The 16,213-nt window shown below is 40.6% G+C and overlaps 1 protein-coding gene across 3 annotated transcripts in view; it reads left to right on the forward strand.

Annotated features, from left to right (window-relative positions):
• Window positions 1-1,397: 1,397 nt before the first annotated feature.
• Window positions 1,398-16,213, forward strand: part of GRAMD1C (GRAM domain containing 1C) — an 86,962-nt gene continuing 72,146 nt past the window's right edge. Inside the window, exons 1-2 of one of the 3 annotated variants that reach the window (XM_072723537.1) lie at window positions 1,398-1,475; window positions 6,817-6,966. In XM_072723537.1, coding sequence (XP_072579638.1) covers window positions 1,449-1,475; window positions 6,817-6,966 — 177 coding nt within the window. In that variant the 5' untranslated portion in view covers window positions 1,398-1,448. The remainder of the gene's footprint in view (window positions 1,476-6,816; window positions 6,967-16,213) is intronic. The other 2 variants (XM_072723553.1, XM_072723548.1) reach the window with 2 other exon arrangements.

Here is a 16,213-nt window from a genome sequence, read left to right on the forward strand (position 1 = left end):
TTTAACATGTAATACATTTTAAAAATATATGCAGCATGTGACCTTTTGTGGAAGTGGATTTGACTCTCCCTCTTCAACTTCACATTAGGATCATTTTCAAACATACAGAAATAGACAAAAAATAACTGAATAGTGGTATACCCTCCACATAGATGGAATAATTATTAACATTTTGCTCTCTTTCTCTTTATGTATAGTCTTAGTTTATTTAGGATGTTAGGACAAACTATACCATAGGTTAGGTGGCTTAAACAACAAACATTTCTCACAGTTCTGGAGTCTGGGAAGTTCAGGATTGAGACACCTGCAGATTTTGTGTTCGATGAGAACCCACATCCTCTTCCCAGGCTGCAGTATTCTTACAGTGTCTGTATATGGTGGAAGGGAATTATGTGTCAACATATGAATTTTTTGGGGGGGGTCACATCAGCTTATTGCATCTGTATTCGTTGAAGCATTTGAAATCAAGTTGTAGACATCATGACATGTCACTCCTAAATACCCGAGCATGAATTTTTTTAAATAATGAAGACGTTCTCCAACATAACCACAAAGTATTAATTAGTCATAAATGAGTATCAATAACTTTATCCACAAATTGTTACTTCTTCCATAACCTGAACTTTCATTTATGTATATTTCATATTCAATCTTCCTCAATTGCTCCAGAATGTCTTTCATGGCTCTTTATTGGGAGGGAGGGGACCTGGATCTGCAACATTCAACAGCTTTTTTTTTTTAAGGTTTTAATTTATTTATTAATGAGAGACAGAGAGAGAGACAGAGACAGGGAGAGGGGCAGAGACACAGGCAGAGGGAGAAGCAGGCTCCATGCAGGGAGCCCGACGTGGGACTCTATCTCGGGTCTCTAGGATCGCGCCCAGGGCCGAAGGCGGCGCTAAACCGCTGAGCCACCCGGGCTGCCACACTCAACAGCTTTTTTTTTTAATAGCAAATTTATTTTTTTATTTATTTAAATTTTTCTTTCTTTTTTTTTTTTTTTACATTTTTTTATTGGAGTTCAATCTGCCCACATCTAACACCCAGCGCTCATCCCCTCAACAGCTTTTAATCAGCAGCTCCAAGCCCTTATCTGAAGGACCCCGACTGCCGAGCGCTCCACTCCCTTGCACGCCGGGGCGGAGTGTGCAGTGCGGAGAGCAGAGGGCGAGGGGATGCCTTAGGAGGGGCGACCTGTACCGGGAAGCCACTCCAGCACGGGCACCGGAGGTTGAGGTTGGGGGGCAGGCAGGTGAGGAGACAGGGGCCCCGGGCCGGCGAGCGAACTCGCCCGCCTGCGAGTGAGCCTAACGCAGCTGCCGCCAGGGGGCGCGAGGCGCGGCGGCAGGAGCTCAGGTGGCCTCGGCGGTCCGGCGGCGACGGGGGCGCGCGGGGGCGGCGCGGGGGGGGCGCGCGTGCGCAGTTGCGCTGCGGCGGATGGAGCCGCGATGGAGGGCGCCCCGCCGGCCCGCCAGGTAAGCGGCGCTCCTCTCCGGGCGGCAGGCTCCCTGGCGGTGACCGCGCCGGGCGGCCCTCTGCGCGAGCGAGCTCTGCGCCCTCGCACGGCGTGACGAGTCGCCCCCCCGGCCGTTTGCGTGGTGCCCTCGGGAGCCCTTTGGAAAGTTGTTAGCGTGGAAACGGCCTCCCGAGCTGCCCGCGGGAGGCGGGCGAGGGCGGGACTGTGGGCGGGGCGGGACGGGGCGGGGTCGCGGGGTTGGATATGGGCGGGGCTGTGGGCGTGGCTATGGGGCGAGGGCGGGGCGGTGTTGGGTGTGGGCGGGGATGTGGGGCGGGGCTGTGGGCGGGGCTGTGGGTCGAGGGCGGGGTTGGGTGTGGGCGGGGCTGTGGGCGGGGCGGGGCTGCGGGGTTGGGTGTGGGCGGGGCTGTGGGCGGGGCGAGGTTGCGGGGCGAGGGCGGGCGGGGTTGCGGGGTTGGGTGTGGGCGGGGCTGTGGGGCGGGGGCGGGGCTGCGGGCGTGCAGTGGCCGGGTCCCGCCGCCTCCCGGGCCCCGCCGCCTCCCGCGCCGCCTCCTCCCCGCCCGCGGGTGCGGAGCTCGCAGCGCTGGGCTGTCTGCCAGGCATGGGGCTCGGCTGCGTGTGCTCCTCGCTGTTCCCGCCTGAGCTGATGGACAGAGGGAGGGAGGGACGAGCCGAGGAGTCCTCGGGAGGATCTGCGTTTCTCAACACGATGCTCCTGCCTTTCACCTTGGTCGTGGGTGTGCATTTGCCTTTTAGAGGCTTGCAGCCCGTGGGATACGTTTTATGTAAGAGGCATTTTACAGTTTACAAAAACAAAAACAAAAACAAAACTGTAGAGGCATTCAAAGAATTGTAGGGCAGCCCGACTGGCCCAGCGGTTTAGGGCCTGCCTCCAGCCCGGGGCGTGACCCTGGAGACCCGGGATCGAGTCCCACGTCGGGCTCCCTGCATGGAGCCTGCATCTCCCTCTGCCTGTGTCTCTGCCTCTCTCTCTCTCTGTCTCTCATGAATAAATAAATCTTAAAAAAAAAAAAGAATTGTTGCACGAATGGACGCACTATTTCAGTGCATTCTCAAAACAGGACTATGAAATAGGCATGATAGGGATGAGTGAACAGTTTTTTTTTTTTTTTTTTTCCACCCCTGTGGCTGGCTGGCCCTGGGTGTTGAGATAAGATGGTGAGCAACAGAGACATGATCCCTGTCCTCCCTGAGTTGAGTGATCACGCCTACTGTAGAGTGGAGAAAAGAGATTTAGACAGACTGCCAAGGTCACACAATTAAAAGTTAGAGAGCTTGGATTCTGTTGCAGGGACTCTATGAAGCCAGACTGAACCTTCCCCCACCCAAGAACTTGATCTGCATATAGAATGATCACACACACACACACACACACACACACACACACATCCTGTGAGTACATGAAAAGGCTTATGACTTACACATAATGGCTTATTATATCCTTACATAACGAAAAGGGAAGAGCAGGACCTAAATGACTTAAAAGCACTTAAAAGCACTAAACCACTTAAGAGGGCAAGGAAAGGAACCTAGATCTGGGTTTTTATTGAGGCCAGGGTGAGAGTTCCTGTGTGTGGACTGAGGCTTTCCTGGTTTGACTCTCTTACCCACACCAAAGATGCTTTCTTACCAGCTTGCCCATTTGAGGGAACCAAGAGGAAGAAGGGGGGGGGGGGGGCTTAATAGCTGTCAGCAGCTAAACATACAAAATTGAATGGGACTCCTTATATAAGATGTTCAGCTAATGATGGAAGTGTACTATTTTTCGTTTAGTTTTTGAACTTGTGTAAGCCATCATGGCTGTCTATGAAGCCGGTAGCCTGCACTCAGTAGAATGATGAAAGTTCCATTGAATGCCTTGTTCAAGAGCCCAAAGGCATATTTTGAGAAATAAAATGAGTGCCTTGGTCATTGTTAGTAATGTCTGGAGTGAGGCCTTTTATTATGGCTTTGGTATATGTAGAGACGTGTGATCTTGATTTATATTTTGAATATCTGTGAAACAAGAGGTTCCCAGAGTTCTTTACCCCAAGGGGTACAGCTCCTAGGCAATGCTCCAAGAGTCCGTAAAAATGTGCAGATGGAGACAATTGTTGACCCAAGTGTTCAGTGTTGACTGTAGGAAGTTCAGCCAGTTGTGCTGACCCTTGGGCCCTAGCTTTATCAGGGACATCTTGGTTAAGGGATGAAAAGCAATAAATAACCGAGCTCTGTTGTGTATAATTGTGGTGATGCTGTCCACTGAACAGCACATTTGTCCATCAGACTTCAAATGGGAGTTTGAAATGTACAAACTCTGATTGCAGTTCACTTAGTTGAACACAAGTCACTCAGGTTTTCAAGGGGTTCAGAAGAATGGTGCCTTCTTCCGGCACCATGACACTGACAAAAGAATGAGGACAAGGGAGAGCATGTCCTTCTTCAGGTGAGATGTGCTATGTGGCCGAGAGTTGGTTTTATCCTGTAGCAAGGAGGCTTGGGTAGTCGTGCTGAGCTGCAAAGTGCTGGTTCTAGGACCCAAGGCACGAACAGCTGGGTATGGAGGATCACAGGCTCAGGGCTTGTAGATACTCTATTTTCATGAGTCTTTTATGCTGTAACTAATGGCAAATAGTGTGGGGCTAGAGAGCTATTTTCTTGCACCAGAAGCCTCTGGACAACTATGGCCACTATGGGTGCTCCAGAGATGCAGGGGTCATGGAAAGAAGCTGCAAAAGTCTTTATGGTGAAGGATTCTGTGTGTGTGTGTTTGGGGGGGAGGGGAATAGCACTAATGGGAGTGTCTGTTATAATTTTGACAAATTTTAGTATCTTTTTTGAGACAGGTGCTCATTCAGCATGAATGTTACTCATTTGGAAGTAACAGTGTAAATAGGCGTAAGTAAAATTTGTAAATGAGAAAGGAATAGTTGCTCTAGACCCACAAAATGCCTAATAAATGTTGGGCTTGTTTTAATGTTGTGGATGCTGAGAGGGTCAATAGTAGTTTTCTTGGCATTGTCATGGGTAGAGTGGCCCCTGGTTTACCAAATAATTTTCAGGGATTTAAACTAAGGTGGCAGTCCTTAAGCTATATTTGGGGCAATGGTCCATCTACTTTTCGTGAACTCCTTTGTGCATATTTGTAAGTCCTGAATGGATATGTCAGAAGAATGTCTTCGGAGGAGGAGGTAATCATTGTAATGTCATACTTGTGCTCCTGGAGAAAAATGGATACAATTACAATATTGCCGGTAAAGGTTGCCTGTGAAAGCAAGCCTTTTGATGCATCCTGTGGCTCGCTAGGTAAAGGCATATTGTGTCCTACTAGAGGGGGAGGCAAAGTGTACTTAGCGGTTATTGTAAGACACATTAAACAGAGTATTAGCCAAATTTATAACAACAAATATTTACCAGTTTCTGATTGGATAGAGTCAATAATTTCGATAGTATAGGGGATAGGGACCTTCATGGGTAGGAGCACAGCATCAAGGGGACAGTAATCAACTGTGAGGCACCATTCATTTTTCCAACTTTAACAGGCCACATTAGGCTGTTAAATAGAGAAGCAGTAGGGATAATCACTCTTTCACTAATTAGGTTTTATATAATAACTCCCAAACCTCAAAGGCCCTGCCTGTTTTATGTTATATTGAGTTGTATTTACTATTTAATTGGGGATGGGGGCGGGGAGTGGGAGGGTGGTCCATGGCGTTCCACTTTTAAAAAGCCATTTGTAAGCTCCAAAGACTCTATTTAAATTTTTTGTTGGGCCAGAGCAACCATTGCCAATATGGGATATTTTAGGGTGATGTGTACTGTACTCTGTTACCAGGGAGAATTTAGTCAAGGCAGTACTTCTGATGGTTAAAGTGAGGCATATCTATTTATGGTCCATTTTATGTTGAGTAATTCCCTTAAAATTGTAGGAAGTGCCTTGTTTAAATTTAGTGGGATCTTTTTGTGGGATCTGCAGGTGTAACTAGTTTGAGCCCGGTATTGATTAAAGCCATGAAGATTTGCCACCTGATGCATTTCAGCAGATGTTGCAGTTAATAAAAAACCTGTGCTGTAAAGATACAAAAGCCAATCTTTATCTTTTGTGGTATAAATTATTTTAACAAGTTTTCGATTTCCATCTGGGCCAAATTGTAGACTTCCCTCTCAGTTTCTTTTTGTTTTGTTTTGTTTCTTTTTTCTCTCTTAGGTTTTTGCTTTGTTTGTCTCTTTTTCTCTCCTTTTTGATGGTGAGTGAATATACTTCAAGTGGAAGGAGTCCTCTCTACCATTTCATGATTATAAATGTCATCCTTCAGAAAGTCTCAACTCAGTATCACCAGGTTTAGGGGCATATGGTGACTTCATGGAATTTAAAAATCCTGAGCTTAAGTTGAGTCTGAATTATCCCTTTGCTGTGCCACATGGGTGCCATGGGGGCTTTCCTCTGTAACCCCGAGGATCAGGGTTTTTGTTATAAGTGAGGCATCGGTGGCAACAGCAGCAGAGCAACAGCAGGGAACAACAGGGGTGTTTAAGGGGCCTGGTGAGCTCTATGTGTTCTCACAATGGCTGCTTCCTTCCCTTCTCCTCTTTTCTTTCTTTCTCTTTCTTTCTTTCTTTCTTTCTTTCTTTTCTTTCTTTCTTTCTTTCTTTCTTTCTTTCTTTCTTTCTTTCTTTCTTTCTTTCTTTCTTTCTTTCTTCTTTCCTCTCTTTCTTTTTTTTAAAACTCCACAGTAACTGTCTTTCATGAGTGACCACCCATTGGGCCCATATCTTTCACAGGGTATCCTCTTTCCCCAGAATGCTCCTTAGATTTGGGGCCTATGCCTGATTCATTTATTTTTAACTCCATTGTTTGTGTAAATCAGAGTTAATTTACCAACTTCCCACAAATGGTTGGTAAAGTTGTTTGCACTTTCTTAGTATTCCAAACATTGTTAACTCCATGTACACAGAGTTATAGTTTATACTCATTTTAAACCTTTCTAGGTATTGCAAATGACTCTCCAAAGAGATTGAACTAATGTCACTCCTGTTACATGTTTTTTTGCTGTTTAATTGTTCCTCTAGTGACTAGGAACTTCTGGAGGCTAAAGACTTTGTTTTATTCATTTTTGAATCCCCAGTCCCAAGTAAACTACCTAACAAGTACTACTAGTTGGAGAATATGTGTCTCATATATAAATATATGAACTGTAGGAGAAAAAACATATTAATTACTGTTTCCTAAAAGCTTAATTATTGCTTTCAAGTTAATTTATCTATTTTGAACACTAACTCCTCTTTTTAAAATGAGCATTTCTCAGTAAGTAATTTAAATCGTTTATACTTGTTTCCAGGTAATAAATGAAGGAGATTCAAGCTTTGCCACTGAGCCACAGGAAGAGATAGAGGAGAATCCTAGCCCAGCTGTGGATGAAAATAATATAGTGTCAGCAAAAAAACAGGGGCCGAATTTACATAACTGGAGCAGTGACTGGGGCTTTTGGGTAATATTTTTTACTTCTTATATGTTAATTTTAATCTTTAATCCAAATTTTCTTCAAATTTATAGCAATTCATATAATACTTATAATGTTGTCTCATTAGCTTCTATTTCAGATCTTTAAGTTTTAGTCCAGAGTCCAAGATACTTCTGATAATGCTCTCCTTTGGCCACTAGAATGCACTGTTGTCTGGTTTGTGGGAGAGGAATTATCTGCTTCAGTTTCCCTGGGAGAAAACTATACCACAGAATTGGATTCCACTTATGTTGTTGTTCACTGTATTGGCAAGGGACTAACGTTATACAGGAACCATATTTCTAAACATTACTGAGAAATGAGCCATTTTACATAATTTTGATTTAAATAATTAGTTTCAGTACTTAAAGGAAGTTTAACAGTGTTTGACCTATAGTATATAATAATTAAACAGTGTTTGACCTATGGTATATAATAATTATAAGGTAAATTTTAAAGTTAGGAGTTTCATATTCTGTTTGCACTGTACTTACTTGGTTGCATAACCTGAGTATGGCTCAGGTTTCCCTACTGTAAAATGAGACTCCTGCTTGTTGATTAGGTGCATAGAGTCTTTTGGTAAGACCAGCATTTCTATTGCTATATAAATCCTAGCATTTATTATCTTAAAAGGCTTGTTCTAAATCTAGCAATTCCTATGAGATTTATGAGATATTTGACAGAATCAGCTATAATGCAACTATAAGTGAAATTTATATAAAATTATAAGGCATTTATAGTTCCAGTATTAATTCATTAGAAAGCTAATCTCTTGGCAATTAGGTATACTTGGTAGCAGAATTTCTTATAATTTTAGAGTAGCCTAAAAAAAGACACGATATTAATAGGTTATAAAGATTAGTACAAGTACTATTATTCTGTTCATAAGTAGTAGTTCAGTTATTGAATATTAACATGAATAGCTGTTTCTTTTTAAAAATATTTTGTTTATTTATTCATGAGAGAGAGAGAGAGAATAAGAGAGGCAGAGACACAGGCAGAGAGTCCCATGTGGGACTTGATCCTGGGTTTCTAGGATCATGCCCTGGGTTGAAGGCAGCACTAAACCGCTGAGCCACCCGGGGTTCCCATGAATAGTTATTTCTTAATTCCTATTAAGAAACTTAACATAAGTTTTTAAAAACATTTTCTAAGGAAAATGTTTAATTGCTAAGAAACATAGCAAATAACTGCACATCCTGAAAATTATGTCTTCTATATCAATTATATTATTTTTGATTACATTCAGAGAAAGTTTATGACTATTATAGTGTTTTGGCCCTTCTGCACTATGATTTCTGTATCTTTGTTATAGATTGGAAAACCTTTATAGTTCCAAAGGCTATCTACAGGGCTCAGTAGTCACTGTGGTTATTCTTTGGCAGACTTAAAGCAAAAAGAAGGGTAAAGCAAGAAAAGAAACAAGCAGGGAAATGAGGATTTAGTAATAGGAGAGAGGAAAAAAGAATATATGTGTTCTAAAGCTTTGCAACTCCCAAGTGTAGAATGTGGGGCCAACAGACTTGGCATCACCTGTCAGCTAATTAGAAATGCAGAGTCTTGGGGCCCAGCCTCAGACCTACTGAATTAGAATCTTTATTTTACAAGAATTCCAGGAGATGTGTATGCACATTCACCTTTGAGAGGTTCTTGTTCAGAGTGTTTGAAGGTCTGCTGTAGCTCGTTTAGTTCACTATGCTGATTACAAGTACGTTATTTTGAGGAATTTTTTATTTTTTTAAAAATATATATTTTAATTTTTTTATTTATTTATGATAGAGAGAGAGAGAGAGAGAGAGAGAGAGAGAGAGGCAGAGACACAGGCAGAGGGAGAAGCAGGCTCCATGCACCGGGAGCCCGATGTGGGATTCGATCCCGGGTCTCCAGGATCGCACCCTGGGCCAAAGGCAGGCGCCAAACCACTGCGCCACCCAGGGATCCCCTTGAGGAATTTTTTAGAGGAATTTTTATAGGAATTCACATGAAATAGATTTAAAGATAAATACAACATCTTAAAAGTTTTACCGACTTTTTCAGAGGTCACTTACCCAGAAACTGTAGTATCAGAACTGAGAAGCAAACAAAAACAAGAAAAGCCTGAACAGTTAAAATCAAAGTTCTTGCTGATGTATCTTGTGGAGGAGAGTTCCTCAAGTCTTCATCTGGAATATCTTTAATAGATCTTTGACATATTTTTTATAAGCCTAAATTAGTTGGTTCCTATTTTATAGTTGAATAGAATATTGGAGATAGGGGAATAATTGGTGATAACACATGGACAATAGGACAAAATGACATCAGAAGCTCAAAAAGTGAAGCAACCTGGACCTCTTAATGAGGGGGCCAAAGGTCTATGCAGATTACATGGCTCTAATAGTATGGTTATTGGTAGAAGTGATGGTTAAGAAGTCTGCAAAATAATGCACTTTTTCTCTGTCATTTTAAATCCATCTTGTTCTACTGCTGACACCACCGTGTTACTGTTTTCACATTCTTCTGGCAATAAAGTTGGAATGGAATGAGCATAATAAGATGGCTGTGTTCACTGAGGGAATCCAAGATCAACACAAGAAAAACCAATACCAAAGCAGGAAAATATTCATGAGGCACATGACCTGGCAGTTAAACAAAAAATTGAAAAGGTTGTTAGAGCCATTTCACTGGAATACCCAACAGTCTTTTCACTTAGGGAAGGTTTCCACAAAAGGAATTGATAACTTTTTAAAGTTTTGGCCTTTAAAAGAGTTAAGCTGTGAGGACCTGAAAAATTCACTGGTGTAGAATAACTCATATATTCTGGCTTAGTTGTTCCACAGTAGTGAATTTATCTATTTATTTATTTATTTATTTATTTATTTAATTTTTTTTATTTTTTCACAGTAGTGAATTTAGAGGGCAGCGTGATATCATTGAATGAATTGGAGATTGGGAACAAAAAAATCTAGGGGAGAGTGTACGCTCTGTCCCTGGTGATTTCACCGTGTGGTGTTCTTGAGTATGTTGTTCAACCTGTCAGGTGCTTCATTTATAAAGTGAGAGATTGGGCCATAGTATTACAACATTGGTGTGTCTTGAATCAATATGAAAAAAAAGGTGGAGGGTGTGTTTGGTTAGCAAATGCTCATAACTTACATTTCTGATAGCTGTGTGTCAGTCATAAAAAAGTCTGAGTATATACAGTGGGAGTATGTTACATGGAGAACACCTTTTCCGTAAGAGTGGTTAAAAGAATTGAAAAGTACTGGATAAAAGGACCTTCTATTTGTAATTGGAAAATACGTTTTGATGATTCTGCATAAATAAAAATTGTGAAAACTTGACAAAATGATACAAGACAGTGAAACAGAGTTTATTAAAGGTTTTTTGCTTCTGAGGCTGGTTTCTTTTTAGACCCTATCCGTTTAATCTTCTGCTGAACTGATTGGCTATTAAGTGTCTTTCTGACAGTAGGACTTTATTTATTTATTTATTTGTTTGTTTGCTTGTTTATTTATTTATTTCCAGGGCAGTTAATAGCTAACAGTAGGACTTTCATTTAAAAGAAGTTGATTAAATCACCTTAGCACCTGATAGTGAGATCAACAGCTGCAGCTTTTCTATTTCAATCCTGTAATATAGAAATAGGAATCTTGTTATATTTGTTTTCTTTTCTATTTAAAAATGAAAATAGGGCAGCCCGGGTGGCTCAGCGGTTTGGCGCTGCCTTCCGCCCAGGGCCTGATCCTGGAGACCTGGGATTAAGTCCCACGTCCGGCTCCCTGCATGGAGCCTGCTTCTCCCTCTGCCTGTGTCTCTGCCCCGCCCACTCCCCTCTCTCTGTGTGTCTCTCATGAATAAATAAATAAAATCTTAAAAAAATGAAAATATTTGATTCTAATATGTGGGAAATGAATTTTATTAATAACTTTCAAGTCCCGGGCAGCCCCGGTGGCTCAGCGGTTTAGCACCGCCTTCGGCCCAGGGCGTGATCCTGGAGTTCCAGGATCGAGTCCCCACGTCGGGCTCCCTGCATGGAGCCTGCTTCTCCCTCTGCCTGTGTCTCTGCCTCTCTCTCTGTGTGTCTCTAATAAATAAATAAATAAATCATAAAAAAGTCTTAATAACTTTTAAGTCCCAATGGAACAAAAATTATGTGAAAGGAAAAAAAAACTTGAAATAAACTTAATGGCAAATATTTATGCTTTTGCCATTTAACTGTTAGTAAAAATACATAGCAAAAACAACAACAAAACCAAACTCCCAAAACTTATAAGAGAGAAACTCTTTTTTCCCCTGACTAAAATAATGGTATATTCCAGGTGGATTAATGCCCCAAAGGAAAAGCATACAGAGGTTTGCAGCAGATGCACTGATTTAATGTAACTTCTCTTAGTGATGTAGGGCTAGTAACTATTGAGAGAAGAAAAAAGGCTTTGAAATTTTCTGTTGCTTATAATTAGAAAATGACATACACCGGGGTACCTGAGCAGCTCAGTTGTCTAAGCACCTGACTCTTGATTTCAGCTCAGGTCATGATCTGAAGAGTTGTGAGATCAAGCACCACATCAGGCTCCGCACTGGGTGTGGAGCCTGGTTAAGATTCTCTCTTCTTCTCCCTCTGTCCCCAGCACCACCCTCCACACCCCTTGCATGCTCTCTCTTTCTCAAATAAATAAATAAATAAAATAAAAATAAAAAGTAATTTTGTTCTAAAACATTTTAAGAATAAAACAGGCCTAGATTTTGAATTAGTATACTTATGTTTTGTTTGAAAATAGTTGAGTTTTTCTAGATCATAATCAAGGTTTTTCTAATTATACAAGAAATCATAAGTATTGACTCTATGCTTTATCATCGACTTATAGCATGATGATAGTCGTGTTATTCACAAGTAAACTTTTCTACTTATAAGTAAGGGATAAAACTTGTCACAAACCTGATTTAGAGGTAGGTACATCATGAGGATTAATTAATGTTGTACTGTTAAAAAATAAAAACCCAAGAGGATTAATTAGTATATTTGTAACATACTTTGGCAACTTTGGAGAGGCATTTTCTGTAATCATATGTTGTCTTCCCCAGTGTATCTTGAATTTATTCAAGCTAAGAAAGATATTTTAGACTTTCACTTTGGTAACTGATAAGAATAGACTTACTTTCCAATTTCTGTTGGATTTGAAAATCATATTTTATCCAATTAAAATTCAATTATAGAAAGATAGTCTTTGAAAACCTGGATGTATTAATACTTTTAGATTTAATAATAAGGAAATAGGAACTAACATTTCTGGCAATATGGAAAGAGGACCATTTAACTTAAAAGCTCTTCTGCTGCAAAGTACTTAAAACTGCTAGATGAAACGTTACAAACATGTTTTTAAAATGAATGTCTGGGCTCACAAAATAGCAAGAGATATACCTAAGGGCTAAAAACGGAGAGGGAACTGATTACCTGAGTTGTAAGCACATGAGCTAATGCTGAGACAGCCCTGAGGAGTTTATTAGCCTCAGTAACAAATGCTTTAATGGCCACCCTGGGATTGGAGATGATGCCTTGGACTTGTATGAATTAGAACTGGGAACTCCTTATAAAGCCATAACTCCTGAAGAGTTATATAGTCTGTGAAAGGTAGACTAGGAAAGAAATTCACTTACATTTGCCCGTTTGAAGACAAGGAAGCTTACCTGTCTATAAACTTGTGCTTGGAGTAGTGGGGGAGGGAAATCTTCCTGAGAGTACACAGCTGTAGTCAATTTAGACATGTAGTCATGAAGTTTTGGGACCTGAATTTAATACTTTATGAGTGAGCAGAAGGAGATTCAATAAATAGCATATTAGACTCTCAAAAGTTAGGATAAAATTACCAGATAAAAGCTATAAAATCATCATTTGATATTATTAAAGATTTAATAAAAGGAATTAAGCATGTGATAAATAGATAAGACCTTTTTTTTGGACCTTTTTTTTTTTAATGGAGAGAGAGAATGTGCGAGCATGTGCAGGGTGAGTGGCAAGGGGTACAGGGAGAGAATCTCAAGAAGAGTTCTGTGCTGCACAGAGCCCAACACAGGACTTGATCTCATGACCCCAAGATCATGATCTGAGCTGAAACTAAGAGTCAGACACTTAAATGACAGCCATCTAGGCACCCCTGGGTAAGACATTCTTAAAAACACCATGCAGATTTGGAAAACAATCAAATACAACTTCTAGAAATGGAAAATACAGTCATTGAAATAATAATTTAAACATTCAAAGGACATAGCTAAAGAGGAAATAGCTAAAGAGAAAATCAGTGAACTGATACATGAGGAAATTATTACATTGTACCACTGAGAGATACAGAAAAATTTGAAAGAGAATGGCTTAAGAGATAAGGAGAAAATTAGAGAAGTCCAATATGAATCTAATAGAAGTTTCAGAAGATCAACATAAAGGCAATATTCAAAAGGAATATGCCTGAAAATTTTCTACTCTTGATGAAAGACCAGAATCAAAAAGTGCAGTGAGTCTCTCACGGGATAAATGAAAAGAATATTGAACAGAGACATTAGTATCAAACAAGTGGCGAAGGCAGATATACATGAATTAAGACAGGAATAGCTTTCTTTAAAAAGTTTATTTATTTATTTTTTTTAGTCATTTCTACACCCAGCAAGGGCCTTGAACTCATGACCCTGAGATCAGTAGTTACATGCCCTTCTGACTGAGCCAGCCAGGCACCCCAACAATAGTCTTAATAATTCATTTGATTGTCTTATATGCACCAGGCTGTTCTAAGTGTCTCTGCCAGTAGAGCTGATTGGAAGATGAATAGATACACATAAACAAATGTGTAATATATGTTTTTGTTTAAAGTTTTTATTTAAATTCTAGTTAACATATAGTATTGTTTTCGGGGTAATTTAGTGATTCATCACGTACATACAATATCCAGTGCTCATCACAAGTGCCCTCCTTAATATCCATCATCCACTTAGCCATCCCCTGCCCACCTCCCCTCCAACAACCCTGTTTGTTCTCTATAGTTAAGTCTCTTATGGTTTGCCTGCCCCTCTTTCTTTTTGCAGATGTGTGATATGTCAGGTAGTGACAGAAGGCAAAGAGGACTGTAAGGTTTAGAGAATCACATGGAAGCGAGTAACATTTTCAGTTAGGATGGTCTGGAAAAGCTGCTCTGAGGAAGTGCCATTTGAAAGAGCGGGACAAAAAGAACCCAGATGAATAATGTGAGGAAGAGAAAAGGGAAGTGGTATACTGGGGAAAGGCAAGAGGCAGGAATAAGACTGGCTTGTTTGACAGCTTACTGATGGGGTCAGATGTGATGAATGAGGAAGAAGAAAAAGGCCAAGGATAATAATTCCTCAGTTTCTGATCAGTGCAGATAGGTGCGTGGAAGCATCACTTAGGAGAAGAGAAAAACAGCGGGGAGAAGTAGCTTTGGGGCTTGAGGAAATCAAGTGGAGATGCATATTTGATATACAAGAAAAGAGTAGTAGGCTGTTGGATTTATGACTTGAATCTCAGGAAAGAGATTGAAGCGGGAAGTAAATTTGGGAGACTTTGAGTATGGATGCTATTTAAAGACAGATTTATAAAGATTAGATGAGATCACCTAGGGAAAAAATATGGATAAATAAAAGAAGTGGACTCTCCAACGTTTAGAACCTCTCTTTAATGTTTAGGTGGTAGAGAAGGCACTAGCAAAAGAAATGGATTTGATTAATGAGATAAAATCTTAGGAAGTGTGGCATCCTCAAAGACAAATGATGGAAGTCTTTTAAGGACAGAATAATCTATTGTGATTAGGTAAAGTAAGGTGAGGCCTAAAAATTGACTACTGGATTTGGAAAGTAGAGGTTGCTAGTGATATTAAAAAGCACAGTTTGGGGCACCTGGGCGGCTCAGTCAGTTAAGCATCTGCCTTTGGCTCAGGTCATGATCTCCAGGTCCTGGGATTCCCTGCTCAGCAGGGGGTCTGCTTCTCTCTGTCCCTCTGTCCCTCCCCTCCAGCTCATGCACGCATGCGCGCTCTCTCTTTCAAATAAATAAAATCTTTAAAATTTCTCATTGTCCTAGATAATTGAAAGAATATACTTAGGATGGAGCCTTAATTAATATCCCAATAACACATTACTATTTCAATTATTTTCCATATTCTCTGTCATTTATTAAATATGTTAACCTAGGTTCCCCAACAATGAGAAATTTTAAAGAGCACATAGAAACCATATCTCAAGTAATACAAAAATTCTAGCTCAGCATTCTTTATCTACCTTTCCAAAAAACCTTTTATTATATATGAGACATGAAGTTAAAAGCCATGGCATTGATCCTATGAGCCATATCTAAGAGTGAGTTTCTATTACACTAGTCACATTTTGCTCAATAATTAAATAATTTTACTTTTGTTATTTCTCTGGTGATGATGTTATTAATGTAGAGTAGTAAAATTGCCTAAAGATAGTCGGTTGGAGGGAGAACAAAGAAGAATATGAAGATACAAATGGCCAACGGATGCATGAAAACATGCTCAGTGTCACAAGGTATCAGGGAAATACAAATCAAAATCACAATGAGTTATGACCTTGCACTGGCTAAAATTAACAACTCAGGAAACAACAGATGTTGGCAAGGATGTGGAGAAAGGGCTAACCCTCTTACACTGTTGCTGGGAATGCAAACCTGTGCAGCCATTCTGTCTGGAATGCAAACAGTATGGAGGTTCCTAAAAAAGTTAAAAATAGAACTACCTTATGACCCAGTGATTGTACTTGTAGGGATTTACCCCAAAGATACAAATGTACTGACCCAAAGGAGCACTTGCACCCCAATGTTTATCGTAGCAATGTCCACAATAGCCAAACTATGGGAAGAACCAGATGTCCATCGACAGATGAATGGATAAAGAAGATTTGGTATATATACACAATGGACTACTACTCAGCCATCAAGAAATGAAATCTTGCCATTTGCAATGACGTGGATAGAACTAGAGGGTATTATACTACGTGAATAAGTCAATCACACAAAGACAATTATCATATGATCTCACTCATATGTGGAATTTAAAAAACAAAACAGGATCATAGGGGAAGGGAGGGAAAAATAAAACAAAACGAAATCAGAGAGGGAGACAAACCATAGACACTCTTAATCATAGGAAACAAACTGAAGGTTCCTGGAGGGGAAGGGAGTGGAGGGATGGGGTAACTGGGTGGTGAACATTAAAGAGGGCATGATGTAATGAGCACT

Source organism: Vulpes vulpes, chromosome 1 (assembly GCF_048418805.1).
Source record: "Vulpes vulpes isolate BD-2025 chromosome 1, VulVul3, whole genome shotgun sequence".
In the NCBI taxonomy this organism is placed as follows: Eukaryota; Metazoa; Chordata; class Mammalia; order Carnivora; family Canidae; genus Vulpes; species Vulpes vulpes.